A 16,489-nucleotide genomic window follows, 5' to 3' on the forward strand; every position below is an offset into this window, starting at 1 on the left:
GAATATTTGGTTCATTCTGAATTAAGAGATGTAACAAAATCGTGACAAGTTAGATATTTGAAATTTTACATAAGTATTTGAAACATTGACACTTCTAAAACGTAAAACATTATTTAAGGGTTAAAAGAAGAGAAAAATATTTGCAATCGAAATTCAGACTTGTCGAGAACGAGACCAAAGAAAATTGAAACTAATTCTGTACGATAGATCGCTGAAACTTGCAGCGAACTTTTCGTCGAAACGATGATAGCTACCATGGTGGGAAATTGATTTCACTCTGTATGGATATAGGGTAGCTACCATTATTAATGACGCATCCTATTTAATAACTCAATGATTAGGGTAATATTATCGAGAAGAAATGAACAATTCAAATATTTCAAAGAATACTGAAAATTGTAGCTACAACGGAAACGAAAGTAGTTATTTGTTGAATTAATAAAGACAAAATTAATAGTAGAACATTCAATATTTGTGTTTTTATTGAATCCTCTTCTATTTAAAGGTGTTTAGGTTTCTTAAGGGGGCAGTTCGGGAATTTTCTTCACAGGTAACTACTAAATAAAAAGTTTTAATTTATTCAGAGGATATAAATGTAACATTTAGCACTTTTCCTCAATTTTTAAAAAGTAAAAATGTTGCAAAATTTCATCTTTAAGGGAGAGTCGTTCAGTACCGACCACTTTAAGTTTTTTTTATTACAATTTCGGCTAGATTTGAAAAAGAAACAAATTTTTAAAGAATGCTTTGTTGCAGGTATTAAATGGAACTTAACAAAATCAGGGAAATTATTTTTCCTAAATTTGATAATAAGAATTCATAATTGGAAATTACTTGAAGTCTGAAAAATACGAAACAATTAATTTACAGGCAAAGTATTTCAGGAAAAGTCAGAAAATACGTACAGCTGAATTTTCTTTAAAATAAAAAGTATCAAGCAGCTCAATAAAATCCTGCAAAACCCAGAATTCTTTCCAAATTCTAAAGTACCAAGAAAGATAAGAACCCAAACTATCGGTACCAGCTTGAATTACCAACAAAGCAAGCCTTCAAACAAAAAGTCTCAAAACAATCAAGAAATCCGCCATAGTCGAATAAAATATGCGCGAATAGAGAACGAAAGGAGACATCGGCTCGAAAGACAAAGGATTCAAAAGCAACCCCGAACGCGTCGAATCAATAAAGCGGCAAGATATTTCCGATCGCGAAATATCGCTGAAAAGCAGAAAACCGCGGCATCTCCTTTGGTACCGAGTTCCTCTTCACAGAAAAAGACAAAAAACAAAGGTAAACCGTACTAACGCAATAAAACAAAGCCCAAAAAAAAAAAAAAAAAGAAAGAAAGAGTGCGCAAGAAAACGAAACAAAGGAAAGAGAGCAAGCAGGCAGGGGCAGACAGTAAAAAGAAACGAAAAAATAAGAGAAGAAGAATTCACCGATGAGGAGAATTCGACGAATGTAACTTCGAATTCATTCCAACTAAGGAGCTAAAGTCGCCATGTAAGAAAGAAAAAAAGAAAACCGTCGTGTATATACAGGAGATCAACAGACATGACAGAAAAACTGATTGAACGAGCGATGTTCGAGGGACGCGTACCATCTTCCGGTGGCCGTTCTCGACCGGGTATCGCGTAGGGAGAAGCATCGAGTCGAGAACGCGATCCTGAGCGATGCTGGAGGACCGGTGGCGGCGGCGGCGGCGGTGGCGGCGGTGGTCTACGTAGGAAAGCCCGCGAGAGAAACAGAGAGATACAGTTGATGAAAGAAAGAGAGGAGGTAAAAAGGAGAGAGGAGAGGGTAGGTACGAATCGATTAGGTCTGTCGGCCATTTTGTTGGCGGCTCGAGCCGGCCAAGTGTCCCGCAGCTGCCCCCAGGAGGCGTGGAAGCGACAGAGTCGACTCCATCGGGAGAACGAATGGCTCGACGTCGGCGTGGAATCGAGGCTTGAATTCTCGCCACCGGATAGGACGTGGACGAGCAGCTCTGGTGGTGGAACCGACCTCGGAGTGGGGTCGAAAAGGTCGACCTCGAAGGTGGGGGCGACGGGTGGTTAGGTTGGGTTCTATAGGAGCCTAACCGGCAGTCAGTGCCTCCCAGGGCCCCGCGCCGTCAGTCTCGTTGGTGTTGTGTCGTGTAACGTGTCCTCTCTTTCTCTCTTTTTTCTCTCTTTTTCCTTCTCTCTCTTCCTCGAGCCCCTCTCCCTCTCTCCTTTCCACCCCCTTTCCTTTGCACATAGTTCTTTTTTTTTTTATTGCCGCCACAATCGACGCCGTCGCTGCTGCCCGCGAGTGATAAGGAAATAATTGCACACACACGCGCCACTTTCGACCATCCTTTCTGCTGATGGATGCTGCGTGTCCAGGAATCAGGGACCAGGGTCACGGTTCGAGCTGATCCAGACAGGTCCCGCTCTCTCTCTCTCTCTCTCTCATCCCATCACCGTCGCTCTTCCTGGAAAATCCAACGAATCTGGGATTTCGTCGAGTTCGAGTTTCGATCAGAGGAGAGTTCTCTTTCAAACGAGTTCCACGGAGGAAGAAAGAATTTTTTCAAAGTGTCTTAAAGGTTCGAATCGATGTGAGGAATACGGAAAGAATGTCTCGTTCGTCGAGATTCTTCTCAAGAGTTTCGACAGATTGCAGACAGTGAGAATATTTTCGTGGGTGATCCAGGAACATTGGATTAGCATTGGTGACAGAGAAAAGGGATTTAGTAAAGGAAATCGTGCAGAAACTCCATTTGGATGATCGACAGCAGTGTTTTTCGGTTCGAACGAAACGTGCGAAGGAAAGGAAATCGGCAAAGACAAGTTGCAGAGAACAACGTCGTTGGTCCGGAAGGCCGCAAAATGGCGTGGGTTCCGGTGAACTATTGCTGGAAGTGCGAAACTTCACGCTGAGACTGTGCGAATTGTTCTCCATTCAAATGTGAATGCGTGTGTGCAAAACTGAAATTCCGCGATGAACACGGTTGGAACGGAATTCGTGCGACGAACAGTGTGCGATTAACGGGGGAGATACCGTGAAATTTCGCGAATTACTCAATCTACAAACTACAGTGAATTCCTACAGAAATTCTCGAGGATGAAACAAGAAAAATTCGTCGACAGAAATACAAGGATTTGCAAACAGTTGTGATTTGATCGGTGGAAAGGGACCGGAAAGTGAGTTTCAAATACAAAAGGTGACATTTTGTGAAGTTAATTTAACAAATTTTCCAAAAAAAAAAAAAAGACGGGCTCGTTTGATACGTTACAACAATTGTAATCCGTAACCTATCTCTAATAATAAACTTCAAAAAAGAACCCATTCGGTCTGTGAAATTCGTGTACAGGAAATTCAGCAGGCAGGAACATTACCTAAACTTATACACACACACATAATATAGTGACTTTCCATTTCGTGACTCTGATCTATTTGGCTGGAACTTAATTCGAGAACGGGAAAGAAGGAGAAAGAAAACTGTCGGCAGTGTTGGTTCGAGCTTCGAGGTCGAAACTTTAGTTGAATTCTGTATAAATAAGTAAGTACGACCGGTGGTCGTACTTGGCACGAAGGCCTCAAGATTGCTCGAAAATCGTCGAGAGAGGTGCGCAGGGCAGGAAAAGCGATGGAAATCGGGGGTGCAGCCATGCAGAGGATGGCCGCTGCCGGAGGGCCCGGGCCCCTCAGCCTTCAGGGCCCTCCAAGGTCAGTGAAAATCTCACCCGTTAACATACAGGACGAGCCCGGTGACCTCACTTCCCAAAGTACGTATACCACCCACGTATTCCTTCATTTCGTTTGGTTACTGCATGGATTCCTTGGAATTTCTTTTACTCAGAAAATCTCATTCGCTTGATATTTGCTCAAACTCTTCTTATCAACACTGGAACGATCGGTCAGGTGAAAATGCCCAATTAGCGGTTTTCCAAAAGTCAGTGTTTATGTATCAGATTGGAGCAAATGAGACGTATTTTCAACAGTCGATACCATATGTTGAATTTTTATGCACAATGGTCAAGAAGAAGGAATTTGTTGCAGTACACGTGTATTGGATAGTAAAAAGAACATTGTTAACATTGTAAATTGAAACTTGGAAAAACTGCGGTGAAAACTGTTGAAAATATAAATTCAGCGTTTGAAGAAGGTGATGTAAATGTTCCGACACTTGACCGTTGGTGTGCAAAATTCAAGATTGCTGACTTTTTATTGGAAACGAGTCAAGAGGGAGGCCAGATAGGGCCGAGGATGATAACGTTTCGAGAGAAATTATTGAAAACAATCCGCGGTAAAGAATATAGCCGGTCGTTCTAGTGTTAAATATATTGTATTATTGTAAGTTCGTTGTACACGTTTGTGACGATCAATTGATTTCCCGGCTTTCTCATTTGAATAAATGTTGCGTGGCTTTGGATTTAACGAATTGCTACGATTATATTGTTTCTTTTTGTACGTAAATACTCGAGCAATTGTTATAATTTGATAGAATTTGAGAAGCAAAGTTTACAAATTTTTCATAATTCGTGTTTCTTTTAACCTGTGTATGACCAACTAATTAGGAAACTTAAGAAGAACTAATGAGTAAGATGGATGAGCAGGAGCTTCTTAGTTCAGTCGTAGAATTGTAGAACATTTAAAAGTTTCTTTTCTGCAATTGACAGAAATTGTTTCACTATGCTAAGTTCACTGAAAAACTTCGTTCAATTTTTAACGTTGTCAGTTTCTTACGTTGAGGAACTTGATAACGATTTTTCAAATTTATATGGAAAGTAAGTATCGGCAAATCGAGAAATAATTTTAACTTGAATAGAGCAAACGCTGTGCACTGTCATTTCTTTGTTGCCACATGCAGCATTAAGTATGCGACAAATATTGGAAATGACGGATAATAAATCAAAATATTCGGTAATTGTTCAAAACAGAAAAGATGTATTTGTTTATGCAGATTTTTTACAATATTTTATAAAAACAGTATGCATATGATGTTACATAAAACACTATGATGTTTTTAATGCGAATACTATACCAATTGCTGTCAATTCAAACTACTCAAACGCTAAAATTTCCAAAAATCTCAAAAGTGAGATAAAAATTCCAACTCTCCGAGACCAGTAATTCGTAGTTTACATTTCTTCGCCATATTTAATACCACACATCAACAGAAATCTATTGTACTACGAGATTCCAGGCTGAATAATTTTTAATGACTGTTCAGATTCGCTTCAAATTCGGCGAGTGTCTTAACCCCTTGCCTTACGATTTGTTTAATAGCTATACTTGCAAGCATCAGCTATTATATACACGCCAGGTAAGAAAAGCTAAGCTAAGCTGTCACTGCTTCTCGTTGCACCTTAAGCACAATCTGTGACACGAATCCGGCTCGTTGTCATAAGGCAAAGGGTTAATACTTATGAACGGAAGTGTATTATTCATTTTTCCCTTCTTTCTCTCTCTTTCCCAAAAACATTCACTTCGACTGTCCAGTTTCCGAGGAGAAAAAAGGTCCGCGTCGTGTCCAATTATTTCTAATATTTCTCCATCGCATTTATCGAATCATCCACGCTATTCCATCGATTTATTGGGCAAAATAACATTTCCGCGCCGTTCCTCCACAACGCGTCGCGTTAAAAACGCCACTATTCGGATAGCGAAATAGCAACGGTTCGCTTTCACGGCGATAGTATGCATAAAATTCGCGGAAAAAATCGCGAATTCACATTTGTTGGCTGGTTGTTAGATCGAATGAAATACAACTCAACGGCCGTCGGCTAAAATTTTCGCGACCATGTCGGCGCAACCGAGTGTCCCTCGATATTCCATTCCAAGTCGATTATTTCTCTTCCTTCACGTCCATCGTGATTTTCTTTCTTTTTGTGACTTCGCGCATTTTTACTTGCGAATTTTAACAGAAAACTAAAAATGATTTCAACGAAAAAATGGTAATTTCAACGCGTTGCTAATTTCATTCGCGAATTATCAGCATTGGAGATCGACGTCGTAGCGTATATTTTTTAATTCACGCTCGTTGATTTCATTGTTCGCGACGTTTCGCTGTTTGCGTATTGTTCACGGAGAGAAGAAAGCTGACTTCAGTGAGAAAATAATAATTCGAACGCGTTGGTAACTTCTTCCGCGGATTATCAGCATTCGATCGATGTCGCGGTATGTCAGCCTGTCTACGTTGTTTGTTATTCGCGATACTAGTCCTCACTTTGCTCGCTTTCAAAGGAATTCCCGAAGGTTTTCAGGAGGTACTGACGCGAGGAACGCTTCAGTATTCGGCAAAAAGATCGCGAAAGTCCGACTTGTCGGTGGTTGGACTTTAAATAGCAACGTCAGTGGTCGCTTCGCCAGGCATAAATTCAACACTTTTTGCGATCGAACGAAGAGAGTATGTTAGAAACAACGGATTTATACGATTGCAAAAAAAAAAAAAACAGACGAGAAATCTGAAAAATTTGAAATGTTTTATTTAAACAATTTACTTCGCAATACATTGTTACCGATTGAGGAGATTTACCATTTGTACCACTAACAATAAATGATACTTTCGAAATTTTGGCATATAACGAACCATCGTTCAATTTTATGTTATTAATTGTCTCAACACAAGATGCTTTGCCAATTTTTTTAGAAATATTTTCAACAATTTTAAACTGCATTCAACTGCAATTCGTTCGGTTGATGATGTGTTATCATCTAAGCAACGACGTGATCGTTGACAAGTTGAGATTGATATTTTTGAAATTTTGCATAGTTTTTGCAATCAATTATAGTAGATACATATAGTAGAAACACGGATTGGTACTTATAATAGGGCGCAAAAATTGTCTATATCTATATCTCGTTCATAAGTTTTAGGACACTTGCAGGAATCTGCTTAATTCTACTTGAAACTATTGAAATCTTTTCGAACCTACGGAAATCTACTGTATGCAATGACAAAAGATTTTCAATTTTAATGTTTGTTTGTTTTAAACTGAAATAAAAAATATTTTACTATCACATCTTAATCATTTACTTTATATTTTATATAATAAACTCTTACATCTTTTATAAGAATGTGTCCATATTTGCATAAACTATGTGACTCTTAGAAATACTTCTTCTGTATTTCATTTAATATTTCATAGATACTTTTTCACAAAGTTGCGACTGCTCCCTTCAGCTCTAACAAGTAAAACGTTAAAACGATCGTTTTTCTACATTTTTTGTCATATTTTGCAATGTCTTTCAAATATTCCTCGTTCTCGCTACCATAAAGTTGAAGCAAATATCGAAACGCACTGAACTTACACTTCAAAAATTGATCCGGAAAGTGAGGTGCACTTGTCAAGTATAAAAGGCAGAGCTGGGTAGAATTTAGAGAAAAAATACGGCTCGGATAAATTGCTATTTTAAATAGAACACGAAATTTCAGCAAATCAAATATTGTTATTCTAATAACCTCAAGCTAATAAAACGAAATATCTTAACTTTATACTTCAAAGATGTATTTCTCGACAATAAAAATAAGTTGAGAAAGGAAATGATATTCTAACACGAGAAATCATGATAGTTGGCACGGTGAATTTATTTTTACGACTCTACATTGCTCAAAATTTTCATCGCTCAGACTACTCGCTTAATTACGAGCAAACTGAAATTTAATTTAAACGAACGAAATATTTTCAATCAAAATAAAGCTCGACTATTTTCAATATCCTTCAAAAAGAACCTACTATTTGACAAATCCATCGCAACAAATAAACCATTTTATTTTCATAGTTACGCGCCCGATTTGCAATAAAACAGACTATGTAACTATTTACTAATTGAAATAATATTTCACCTAGCTCCGTAGGTACAACAGCGCTAAAAAATTCAAAGCATTGTGAAAGGATCGAAGACACGGAACAATTATTTCCAACAATCCGTTTTATCGAGACCGGCTGTCGTTGAATAACGACCCGTTTATCAATATGCCTATAATATCGCGATATTGGATAAACATGGATCCATCAATTAAAATATTTTCCGGAAATTTCGCCGCGAATCGAAGCTATATATCGCTCAATCCGATTACCGGGTTTCCACGTTGTTGTGCATAAAATATGTACCGATGCAAATTTGCTTGGTCGACGTTTTCTGTGACTCTGCAACAGCTATCATGTCTCCGTAATAGCTTTATGTGTTTGACAAAAACAATTTACTGGACGCATGAAATAAAATAGATTTCGCCAGAGATATTCCTGAATAACGTATAAGCATTCGTTGCGGAGCTGTGTTTGTGAATTTTCACAATTCCTACCTACCTACCTTCGTATCACAGAGAAATGATCGAAATTTCGTATTTCGGTAATTAATTATAACGGTGAATAATATTGAAACGAGGATAGAAATTTGATCCCCGTTTTGCTAATTTGTAATGCAACGTGACACACCCGGGAATGATGATAGCCATCGAAAATAATGAGAGGATCCGTTAGTTTTCGATTCGTTCGTTCCAAGAAATATTTTTGCACCAACGTCCCAAAGAGCCTCGATTGCTAATTTTGCTCACAATGGAACCTCTATTATGCGAACGTTCTGTTATTCGAACATTGTGCTGTTTCAAGATTCTACTACTCAGACACGTTTTCTTCGGCGACGCCAATGATTATTATACTTGCAGTTAGAAAATGCAGCCACTGTTTCCCACCGGGCCTGATAAAAATAAACAAATATACTTTTTTACACTTTCCGAGAACTTCGAAATGTTCGAGCACATTTCAAAAGTATCAAATTGGATGATTTGAAAGTATAGCGATTTGATAAGCGAGAATTGAGAATGTAAACCGGTATTAGATAATTAAAATTATCTTTTAAACTTCATTGTTACAGTTATAATTAACTTACAATTAATTGTTACACTTTATTTTTGTAACGAGGACAACACACTTTTCGTGATTTTCTATTCCCAATCATTTCTGCTGCAATTTCAACACAACGTGTCTTTGTTCTAAGCAGGTTGCTTGTGTTCACCATTTTAATCACGAATATTGCTTTATTGTCTAGCAAAAATATTTTCTTGCATAATGTGAAATATAGGTATTGCATAAATTCATAGGCAACAAAATAAATAAATAAAATTCGTACAAGTAACAATTCTCGAAATGTTACTATTCTGTCTTTCACAGCTACGTTACAAAAACATTCAAGAGGTGTCTATACGCAAATTTTGAGTAATACCTAAATATCTATAGAACTACTTTGAACTATATTTATTGATACTTAATTTTCCTTCGTTCGTTCGCTTATCTTTCTTACCTATAAATTTAGCAGCACCTATACTTCATTATTTTAATTCCATTTAAATGAAACGTTTCACAGAATATAATCAAAGTTCTTCAACTTTACTTTCCACGTGTTCACTAGGAATTACTATACCGTCAAACTTACCGACTACAACCGATTAAAAAAGAAATGTCCATTGAAGTATTCAAAATTGATCCGAATATTCCTAACTCTTTATCGGCGCTCATAGCTTCGCTGTCACTTTTCCGACGAATTTTCAGCTCGAACCGAACCGAAGATCGGCAACGCGTCGATGAAAAATGTACGGTCAATCGGATTAGGGTTTTTAAACGATCTGTTTAAGCGAGCGAAAGCGTTCGTTGACAAGAGATGGTGACGTCGTATGTGCATCCTCGAATCAGATAATTCCCTAACACAATCGTAGCCATAGAATATTCAGTAGCGTACAACGATATGACGATAACTTTCCACCGTTCTCAACGTTACACGGTGTCACGGTGATTCATTTAACACGTATTTTCCGTGTTTCACCAATGATTATGGATTCCGTACGTCGATCGTAATTACACCAGCAGAACACTAACATCCACCCGTTTATCTCCCATAGTTATGACGCCGTTTATGAATAAGGCAGCGATGCAAATCGCGGTGTAATTTGCTCGCGCCATTTATACGGGGCGTAACAAAAATGGTGGGATAGGTGGAAGTGGAACAGGTTGATCCTCCTTCGCCAAACTAACATAAAATTTGGAACAGATACACTCGCGTTCGTACGTAATTAGGACGCTTACGTACTGAACGCGAAGCATACCGTATCCTAACAATTCGACTGAAATCTTCTGTATTTTATTATTCACCAAAGCCTACTGAGATCTGTTGAATTCCGTTAAATTCTATTGTAATCTATCGATACCATTTGAAACCTACAGAAATTTACTAAAATCCACTTGCTGAATGTGAAGCAAGCCTCTTTGTCCATGCAAATTTAATAGGAAATTATTCGACTCACAGAAGTCGTTAGAAAATTATTAAGTGTCTAAGCAAGAATTATTCACTCCAGAATCTCAAAGGGTAACGAGTAGGGGAGACTGGGGTAAATAGCATAACTCTGAAATTAGTATAATTAAAGAAAAATTGAACGTGTTGTTTATCAAAGCAATATTTTCATTACACGATAGCTTACATTAAATTTTTACGAAAAAAAGAAAATCCCAAAGGTGACAATTTTATACAGAGATGCGAATTTACGGTTTTACCCCGTGGCCTGGGTAAAACCAGATACAGTATCCAATACTGTCCCTAATTTCTACAACATTCGAATTCATCCAATTCTTTAAATCCCTAACCTATATATTTATATTTTTACTAGTATATCGCAGTAACTTTGGCGGGAAAGTGTAATTTAAATCGTGTAATACTTTCTACACGAAGGCAGTGTATATAATAATTACCAATGCCCGCAACTACTGTAGCAAAAACTTCAACCAGAAATTTACTAGTAAAATATTCCAAAACAATGTAAATTATTATTTACTCAACTTTCGTATCACTAATTCCAATCGAAAAATTTAAATAGGACATTCGATATTGATATAATTAGCCAAGTGATTTCACACTTTCCCTCGACAGTGTATAATTCTGACAAATCTTAAACTGTCATCCTCGAATGTTCACTGGTACACACAAAGGGTGACGTTTAAATCAGAACACCATTTTTCCTTTAACATTCCGCAATACGCGTTCCAAGATTTCCGACACATCTCTCCAACAGTCTCGCTCTCCTGTGAAGCGTTTTTAAATGTTTATAATGGATAAGGAGAGGCGTGTAAATAGATCCGCTGCTTTCCAGCATTTCGAAAATCGTCACTATTAGAATCAGTCGAGGTGACGGACCAAATTCGCTTGAGTTTATTTCTGATTGCACCCGTGTGGACCGATTCGGCGGCCGGCTATTCGGCAGTTAAGTAGAAACAAATGAAGTGAATTCGAGGAATTCGAACTAAGACCGCGGTCTTCGGGGCTGCTCTAAATAGTTTTTCGAAATCAAACGATCCACCCGATCTCCCTTTCCTCTTTCGTCTTGCCCGACTTCAGCCGGGCAAAATAATTCCCGCTATGCGTCTTGATTATTCAAAGTGTTCCGTTCCTTTCATTTCTCAATTAATCGCCATATTTCAGCTTTCACTACAATGTAGGTATTATTAGTCTCTTTTCGTTCAATTATTCGCAGTTTTGCGAATCTTTCTTTTCCTTTGTATTTCGGATGACAAAAATTTCCGCTCAATGGAAAATAAAAGTTGCAAAATTGTTTGGCGTACAAATTAATTCGGTGCCTTTTTTCACAGAGTTCGATATTTGTGTACAAAAAATCCAACACAATTTTAATATCCGAACTAATTTCACTTTTTCCATTTATCGGGCAACAGAGGAATATTTCCTCTCTGGAAAAATATGCCGGCTTTCAGTTGACAAAGTCCGAAACTCCGAATTAATTTGTTACTCACAAGTTACAGATTATAAGAACACAAATAAGTGTTGCTTTTTTCTATTATTCAAATATTGCACATTTTTTTATACCATTTCATTAGATTTTAGTAAACATCGTGGTTTTATCTCGGGTGAAAAATCACTCAACAAAGTTCATCCTTTCGATTTTCTTTTCAAGCAATCTACGTGTATCTACCTACATTGAACTTAGCATAACATTCCTATAGATGAAACGAACATTTCTTAACCAACCTTTCCCTTCTCATCACACGTCAATCTCACAGTTATCTGACAGTTCTTATCAGCTGCCTTTCAAAGTAAAACCAAGTAGATAGATATTCGTAAAGCCAACGTTCCGAGGATTACAACTGTTCAAAAATCTGCATACGCCTTACGCACTATTAACCACCATATTCACGTGTATACGCACACTTTTTCCACGCTATCAGACTTATTCTCTTCGGATGAAAAGTTTCGCAGAAGATAACTCGTGTCCAAAGTAGTTACCTCATTTAAATTACATTTCACCGCCAAAGTTAGCGTCAGATGAGCCACTCTGAAGCGAAAACGATCAACTCCACTTTTTGATATTCTTCCAATTTTAGTATCAAAGTAGCTACATGCATGGTGCATCATTTTTCACAAAATAAGCCAAATTTAATAAACTGTATTTTACAGAGTTCGTCACTTTAGCTTCTCAGCGGCTCGTTTATTAGTAAATATGTAAATAAGAAGTGTAATAGTTTAAGTCAAATACGGTTTTGATGCAACGAATATCGAAGGGAAGATTTTAGAATTATACGAAATATCAATCCTCAATTATTGGAGCATTGCCAAATGAATTATTTTTTACTCTTCAAGCCCTGTAAGATTGAGTGTGGTGTAATACCAGACAAACCGTAGTGATTTATCAAATTGATAAATTTGCTACTACTTCAGCGTATAAGACGTTTTTTTTTATTGCTCAATTTTGAAAAGGAAATATCAGATACGGTATATTTGAATAACTGAATATTTAAGAAGTAACAACGATCAATTATTCGTAGCACCTAGCACGTGTAATAATTAATTATAATACACGTTTAAACAACGTATAATATTGTAAACGTACAAATTCGTTGAACAAATATAAACGTCAAACACGTAGACATCAACAACTGCAAACAAATAAACATACGTTGACAGCGAGGAATACGTTCAATTCCAACAATTGTTCAATTCAAAGTTTCAGCATACACTCTTTTATTTTCTTCTTGCAACCATTTGTCCAGATCTCGAACGAACAAAATTACAAAAAAAAAAAAGAAATTAACACACTGTTTTATTTTCTTCCCGCGATCATTCGTTAGATCTAGATCGCGCAAGCAAAATGAGCAAAAAACCGTGGAAAAATTGTTCGGCCACCGGACAAAATGCAACTTACGTCGGTTTTAATTAACGGCTCATACATTTGCATGATTAGACCCTGAAAGTTACGCGGTATCAGCATTCCGTGCATCGAAAATGACCACGACATTAATGGTAGGATTCCTCTCTCTCTCTCTCTTTTTCTCCCTGCCGTTCACCGACGCACATAACAGTGTCTGACGTCGGCTTTAAATATTTAAATATCTGTCTTTCTGCCCCACCCTCTCCCCCTCTTCCACTTCACCGTTTCATCCGACATGTACCGACCGAGTATAATATGAACTTTGATAAACGAACGAATGAAAGAAAGTAATATTTTTACGGGGTAGCAAGTACAATGATTATAAAGTGCAAAAGATATGAAAGGATAACGCGTAACGCACGCCATAGTGACTATAGTAAGAGCAATGTTACTATTCTAGAATGACAAGTATTAGGTATATTGTACATTATCTGGTGTAAGGTACAGTGTCAATAGTAAAATACTACGTAATAATGTATATTATTGTGCAGCGTTGAATATAAATAGTATACACATACTGTCTTGTATTCGATCGAAGAATTATGTTATATTCTAGTATTTTATGGAACTACTATGCATTTTCTAATCTAAACATCGCACTGCCGATTATTGTATCGAATGTAAGAGTACTATTGCATAGTTTGTAACATAAATTAACGTAGGGTCGTGAAGTAGTTTGTATAAAAGGTGTTGCGTGATACTATCACTTGGTATCTTGGTATAAATGATACCAATGATACTGTGAATATTGTATTACAACGAATTTTATACACTGAGAACGGAAGTTTGGGAAAATTCCAGCAAAATTTGAAACCTTGCAGAAATGTAGTTCGGTCATTTTTCGTTTCAGTAGGGGTGAAAACACCGCATCAAAGATATTGTAAGTTTTCATATTACCGTGAAAACCGTACAAGATATGGAAAAAGAAGTTAAATTCAGAGTTGTGGTTTTTGGTATCCTGTACTGTGATGGTAAAGAATTTTCGAAAAACCACATTGAGGGGATGAAAATCGCCTTCAAGTATAGAGATAGTAAACATATTTCTTTTAAACTTTTTTGTTACTTTTTATTTTTCAAATTCGGTCTTGAAAAATACGAAATTCGTCAATTTTGCACTATTCCTCCATCTTTAATTGTTCGAGAGATATTAGACTAAATATATTTACCTACTGCCGATATAAAAAAATACGTGTCCCATATTTTCTTTAAATTACTATATACCAAAGTTTCGATAATATCGGTGATTATCACTTTTGCAAGTGTATTTTGCCGTAAGTTTCGTTTTCGTGTCCGATGCATTATTTTTTTTTATTATATCAGACAAAGTGTACAATTCGCGATGATCGTCAAGCTAAGAAAAGTTTGCGAGAAGAAGATATGACGTGAAATTGAACTGAAAATGCATAATAAGTATTTTTCTTCAAACAGAAAGTATCAACTTATCGATGAAATGTTTCTCTTTTCCGTTTCAGGGAACACAATAAAGTAATTTGAAATCGAAAACATGTGTACTCTACACTAATGTATGCACTCTGCTATCACTATTCATGAAAATATCAGCTTTTGAGAAAATTTCATTTTTCTATGTATTATTTTAGAAACATTTATGTTAACGATGTCATTCTCACGCATAGATTTCCATGTTACAACAGAATTTTTAGCCTAATTTACATCAATTGGGCGCACCGTTTCAATAAACTAGCAATGACGTGAATCCGACGCAAGATTGTTAAAACAATTTTAATGCTGTTAAACTAATATGGAAGTAGAAAAAATTACATGTGTAAAATGTAAAACATTTCAACATTTTCCTTATAATAAGTGCTAAAGTGTTTTCAACGTTTTCACGGAATAAAACAATTTTCACATATCTTTTTATTAACATATCTCAATAAATATTACAGAATTACGACAATTTTTTATTAATTCTGTCCTGATTGTAAGTAATTTTCAATACCGAATCGTGTAACAATAACGTTTTCAAGCAATTCTTCCTTTCTGAAAACTGCTTACTCAAGCGTATATGTTTACATAATTTGCTACAATTAAGATAACTTTTCGTCGTTACTATAATTGCTCGTAACGTATGCAAAGAAGGTTTAAAAAGCGTAACCTTTGGAAGGAAATGTTTGAAAAGCTGAGGAATAATATAACGGCACCAGAATTCAACTTACATTAATTTCACCTAAGTGTGCTATTATTATTAGACGAACACATCTACAATACCTATACAAATACGTGCAATACATATCTGTATTACGATAAAATTAAAACAGAGTCACGTGGAGGTGCAATGCATAACGCAATAATGTTTATTATAGTTGTAGCTGTAAATATAAGTTAATATAAAGAGAAAAATCACTTCCTTCTCGTCGTTCCAACTTTTTATTCCTTCGATAAAAATATGGTGAATAAAAAATTTTAACCTCAAAATAACACAGTTCGATACGCTAAATATTGAATGAAAATTTAACGACGAGGACAATGTTTCCTCGTAAACATAAACACGTTGGTTCGAATCGTTTAACAACATTATACCATTGCAATGGTCTTACGATTGATTTATATAATTAATTCCGAATATAATTTTGCGAGGTTACCTTTTGAGGCGGCGTTATTTTTGCGAGTGAGAAAATAAACGCGCAACACTGAATGCACGAAATTGATACAGCGTTTATATTTGATAACGTTTCCTGAATAATTCGCCTTTTCTAAATAAACAAATTACAGCCATTCGTTTAAAAGCGAAAGATTCGACGAAGCAGAAAATTAAGATAAACGAGTTTGGAAAGGAACTAACCTATAAAATGTGTGTTTAATTATTAAATTTAAAAAAAATAGATTTATGTATGAATATTTTACTACTTTGTTTTCACTACGTCAGAATGCTTTTATGAAAATAGAAATGGTGTAAAATAAAATTCTATCGTATTCTAGAAAATGCTCCCTCCGCATGTTAGATTAGCTATATAATAAAATTAAACAATAAATAAATGCATTGCGTAATTTGGAACTTTTCCAAAGCACACGTGTTAGATAATCTTTTAATCTCTAAATAAAATTGAATAATTCATTAACAAAGTCGATACTGCGCACCGTCGACAACATTTATTTCTTCAAATTCCGAACCAAAGTTCCAATACTTTCCATAGTACAATTAATTCAACGAGGATGTAAATCCACAAATCTATTCTTTCAAAATTATTTCAAATTATTTTTCAAAATTACTATTAACTTCTAAACACAATTTTATTTTTTATTTTTAAATTCAATATCTAGCCATATTAAATTTCCTGGAGATTAACAAAATTCAAC

The 16,489-nt window shown here is 36.1% G+C and overlaps 1 protein-coding gene across 1 annotated transcript in view; it reads left to right on the plus strand.

The window, feature by feature from the left end:
• Positions 1-3,610: 3,610 nt before the first annotated feature.
• Positions 3,611-16,489, plus strand: part of LOC108572740 (insulin gene enhancer protein ISL-1) — a 49,836-nt gene continuing 36,957 nt past the window's right edge. Inside the window, exon 1 of the mRNA XM_017935019.1 lies at positions 3,611-3,749. Within this exon, the coding sequence (XP_017790508.1) occupies positions 3,611-3,749 (139 nt within the window). The remainder of the gene's footprint in view (positions 3,750-16,489) is intronic.

This window comes from Habropoda laboriosa, unplaced genomic scaffold, assembly GCF_001263275.1.
Source record: "Habropoda laboriosa isolate 0110345459 unplaced genomic scaffold, ASM126327v1 scaffold22, whole genome shotgun sequence".
In the NCBI taxonomy this organism is placed as follows: Eukaryota; Metazoa; Arthropoda; class Insecta; order Hymenoptera; family Apidae; genus Habropoda; species Habropoda laboriosa.